Below are 4,467 nucleotides of genomic sequence, written 5' to 3'. Positions count from 1 at the left end.
ATATGGACCACCTAGTTATCTTGAATTTCAGTTGTTAAATCCTCCGTTACTGCCGTTTGATTTGTTCGTCTTTTCGCGCAAGCTTCCTCAGTTTGAATTTATCGTTCAGCAAGTGCGGATATTCGAGCAATAGTGATTTTTGTAAAATAGTGGTTGCTGATAATTATATGTGCGTAAGTGAATTTTGGGTTTTTATTTAAAATTTATTGTGCAATGAATAAATTGACAAATAACGTGTGTTAAATAAATACTTATTGTTAATTTTGAATGGTTATAGTTTAATAAATATAGTTCAGATTGGAATTAAACTCAGTTATATCGCCAGCACATGTTGAGTGTAATATGGACTACCACGGTTGAGGCTAATATGGACTAGTGGTCCATATTACCCGCAGAACAATTCTTGCTCTTTTAGCTCGATTATCTTTGAGTTCATTAAGATCTTATTAATGTAGGATATGGCTCCTGGTAAGCGTAAAAATTGGAATCCCGAGGACATGAAAAAGGCGATCACAGCGGTGCGATCTAATAGCCGCATCTGAAAGCAGCTAAGATGTACAATGTCCCTAAGTCAACTTTAATAAGGCTGGCGTTATAGAAAGACACGGAAATCGAAAAGGTCGTAAACACTAAATTAGGGCGCAAACCAGTTTTTCCCGAAAATTTTGAAAAGATGTTGGTGGATTACGTTTTGACGATGGAATCGAAATTATTTGGTCTAAGCAGAATGGATGTTAAGTACTTAGCCTATCAACTGGCAGAAAAAAATAATATTATGCACCCATTTTCAAAAGAAAATCAGCTTGCGGGTAAGGATTGGCTGCGCTTGTTTTTAAAGAGGAACGCAAATTTAGCGTTCCGCTCTCCAACGGGAACTTCATTGACAAGAGCACGAGGTTTCACAAAAGATAATGTGAATGCCTTTTTTGATATCCTTGAAAAGGAAATGGACACGTTTAATTATTCAGCCAACAATGTTTTTAACGTTGATGAAACAGGCGTAAGTGTGGTTCCATCAAAATTACCCCAAGTATTGTCAAGGAAGGGTAAAAGGCAGATTGGTAGCCTTACTTCTGCAGAGAGGGGATCTATGATCACAACTATTGTTTGTATGAGTGCAGGTGGAATATTTGTTCCACCATTATTTATATTTCCACGAAAGAAACGCTCAGATTTGTTGTTAAAAGGAGCGCCACCAGGATCAATATACGAATGTCATCAATCCGGTTGGGTTCAAACATACATTTTTACAATATGGTTTCGGCACTTCATAAAACACGTCAAACTATCAGCTGCTTCACCAGTATTGCTCGTCTTGGATGGTCATTCGAGTCATACAAGAAATATTGAGCTTGTTGATTTGGCTAGGGAAAATCACGTATCTATCGTATCCATCCCTCCACACTCAAGTCACAAAATACAGCCGCTAGATAAAACTTTCATGGGACCTCTTAAGAGTTATCTTTCGGAAGAAATACGTGTTTGGGTGCGTTCGAACGGCAGAGCTTTGACACACTTCGATATGGCAGAGCTATATGGAAAGGCCTATTTGCTAGTTCAGAGTGGGGAAATCGCAATTAATGGATTTCGCACAACCGGTATATTTCCTTTCAACCGGTATATATTTCGCGACGATGAGTTTTTAGCTGCCGCTGATGTAGCATCGCATTCTCCTCCTCGAGAGTCTGAAAGCACTTACGAAGTACCAGAGGAAATACTAAGTAACGAAACCATTGTAGAGAGTCCGCATCCAATAAGCGATATTTGTAATGAAAATGTAAATCGTTCAGTTCTAAGCGAATCGGAAACCACGTCTAGGGTCATAACACCGATGGAAATATCTCCGGTTCCTATAAAAAAAACAAAGTCTTCCAATCATGGCAGGCCAGCAGGAAAGTCCACGTTGATAACATCTTCGCCTTATAAAAAATCTTTAAAAATTTCATTGGAGAAAGCATCGGAAAAGAAACCTCTAAGAAATACTAACAGACGCCAGGATATTGATTCGAATGAACCCAGTTCTTCCAAGGGAATTATCAAAAAACTAAATTTTGCGAAAGGAAAGTGTACAGGTAAGACTGCTTAAATAAAGATTTTGATTAAATTTTTAAAACTTTCGTTCCCTATTTTTATTCAAGAACCCAAAAAAACACCAAGATGATTCTAGTCAACCCAGCACTTCCAAAGCACTTATGAAAAAAATAAATTCAGCAAGAGAAAAATGTGCAGGTAAATCAAGGTTTTGATTTGACATTTATAGATAACACTTTATTCTTTATTTTCATTTCAGGAAAAAGGAAGAAAACAAATTCCTCATCCTCCTCGGACTTGGATGACAATTACAGTGTCCGAGACGACTCTGACGGTGAAATTGTAGAATTTGTAAACGCAGCTGAGAAAGAGGATGCGAAGTGCCTATATTGCTCTACGTTTTATTCGGAAGATCGGTCTGGTGAAATATGGGTTCAATGTGTCTCTTGCAAAAATTGGAGCCATGAGGAATGTGCTGGTTGTGAACAAGAGCTCTTTATATGCGACATGTGTGCACAATAATCACTTCGGCTAATATGGACTACCTGGTCCATATTACCCCCCACTATTTTTTTGCGCCTTTCTGGGTATTTTTACGTTTTTTCAGTTTATAATATATTTTGCGTTTAAAGTTCTTGTTTCACAAAAAAAAAATAAAAATGAATTGTTTTTTTAAGTTAATCAAATAAATTTGATTGTATTATTGCATGTATTTGGTGAACTATATACCAAAAAAAGATTGGTGGTCCATATTTGCCTACTTTACTCTATATAAATTGAAAAATCACCGCAATTTAAAATTTGTATGGCCTTATTCATAAAAAATAAAGTAGTCTTATAAAAGGTTTATAAATTGAAAAATGTATGAAAACGTCAATTTATAAAGCTCTTTAAACATACTTTATTTTTTATGAATAAGGCCTTTAGAGTTGTGATGGTTTTCAATTTCTTGAAGTTTCCCATTTTAAATAACTTGAGCGGAATTCCAAAATTTTCTAAACTTTCGAAACTTTGTGAATTTGAGAAATTTTAGTAAATCACAATAATTTAATATAATGATGAACACTAGATTTCTAGAAATTTTTTGTTTTTCAAAAATTTTGAGAATTGTAGGAATTTTAACAAATTTTTTCTACGTGTAAGTGTCGAATATACAAAATTGATCAAACGAAATTAAAAGTTTTCGAATGTTGAAAATATTTTCATATTTCGTCGTTTTTGAAAGTTTAAAAAATTTTCGTAATTCTTGAAGATTCAAAAAATTTTTGGACGTTGATGTTTTCAAAATTTTCAAAAAATTTAAAATTATCAAACTTTGTTATATCAATACAAAATTTTGGAAAAGTTCCGAAAAGTGGGAAAATTTTGGAATTTTTCAAAAATGTTAATATCTTTTAGAATTCTAAGAGTTTTCTATTTTTTACACACAAGTACCATGAACAAGAATTTTTCGACAATTTGTGATGTTTCACATATTTACATTTTAGGGTGGATTTTAAGATGAATAAAATTCTCAAAATTTTGGAAAATATAAAAAATTTCTAAAATGTCAATAATTTTGTACATTTCAAAATATTCACATTTTACCAAAGTTTCTAGAATCTCCCGGATTTAGATAGTTTTTGAAATTTTGGAAATTATCCTAAGAATAAGAAATCTCAAGAAATTTAAAAATAATAATTTTCGTTGTTTTCTGAACCTGCGAAAATATTCAAACTTGCTGTGACTTTCAACTGTGTAAAATAATACAAATTCGAAAATATAACAAAAAAAGTAAAAATTGAGAATTAAGTACATACATACCTAATTTGAAAATTTTGAAAATTCAGTGAATTCGAAAAACTGATAGACCTACTTAAATAACATAATACTTCGAGCTTAGCACACAGCTAAAATTTCAAACTCAAGTGAAATTTGACACACTTTTTCCATGAATGAAAATTTTCAAAAGCATCCATTCATTAGGTTTGTTCCCCAATTTCCCCTACCTGGGTCCGCCACTGATGTAACAGGTCGATTTAGTCTGACATTTACGGCACCTTTTCTCACTTGTCGATTTTTAGTAATAACTAAACTAATTGCGAAACTAAACTATCCAGAGACCTACTCCAGCAAACACACGAAACTTTGTTAAAATCCCTCCAACCATTTAGGATTTCACTCAAAAATATACCTACAGAAGAATTATATACACATTCAAAGATAAGTAAAAGTCAGTACGTTTATACTTTTCCACGCCCTCTTTTCAAAGAGCCCATTTTTCTCAATGAGTATAGATTCATTTCATATATCTCCATACGAAGTGTTCCAGTACTGTACCATGAACAGATATGCAATAAGAAAAACTAGACTTATATGGGAGGAGCGACGCCCCCTTTTCAAATAGTCCGAATTTTTCTTCATGAGTACGCGACTGATTTCATATATCTCCATACC

The 4,467-nt window shown here is 33.6% G+C and overlaps 1 protein-coding gene across 1 annotated transcript; it reads left to right on the top strand.

Moving 5' to 3' along the window:
• Window positions 1–1,292: 1,292 nt before the first annotated feature.
• Window positions 1,293–2,411, top strand: LOC118755680 (the record flags this gene model as incomplete). The annotated part of the gene is made up of 2 exons (XM_036490506.1): window positions 1,293–2,072; window positions 2,291–2,411. Coding segments are annotated over 2 exons (901 nt in total), but the record flags the coding sequence as incomplete, so codon positions are not given.
• Window positions 2,412–4,467: the final 2,056 nt, after the last annotated feature.

The sequence above is a fragment of the Rhagoletis pomonella genome, unplaced genomic scaffold (assembly GCF_013731165.1).
Source record: "Rhagoletis pomonella isolate Grant_MI unplaced genomic scaffold, Rhpom_1.0 Rhpom_scaffold_07015, whole genome shotgun sequence".
Lineage (NCBI taxonomy): Eukaryota > Metazoa > Arthropoda > Insecta > Diptera > Tephritidae > Rhagoletis > Rhagoletis pomonella.
This window is presented reverse-complemented; position numbering and strand designations above follow the sequence as displayed.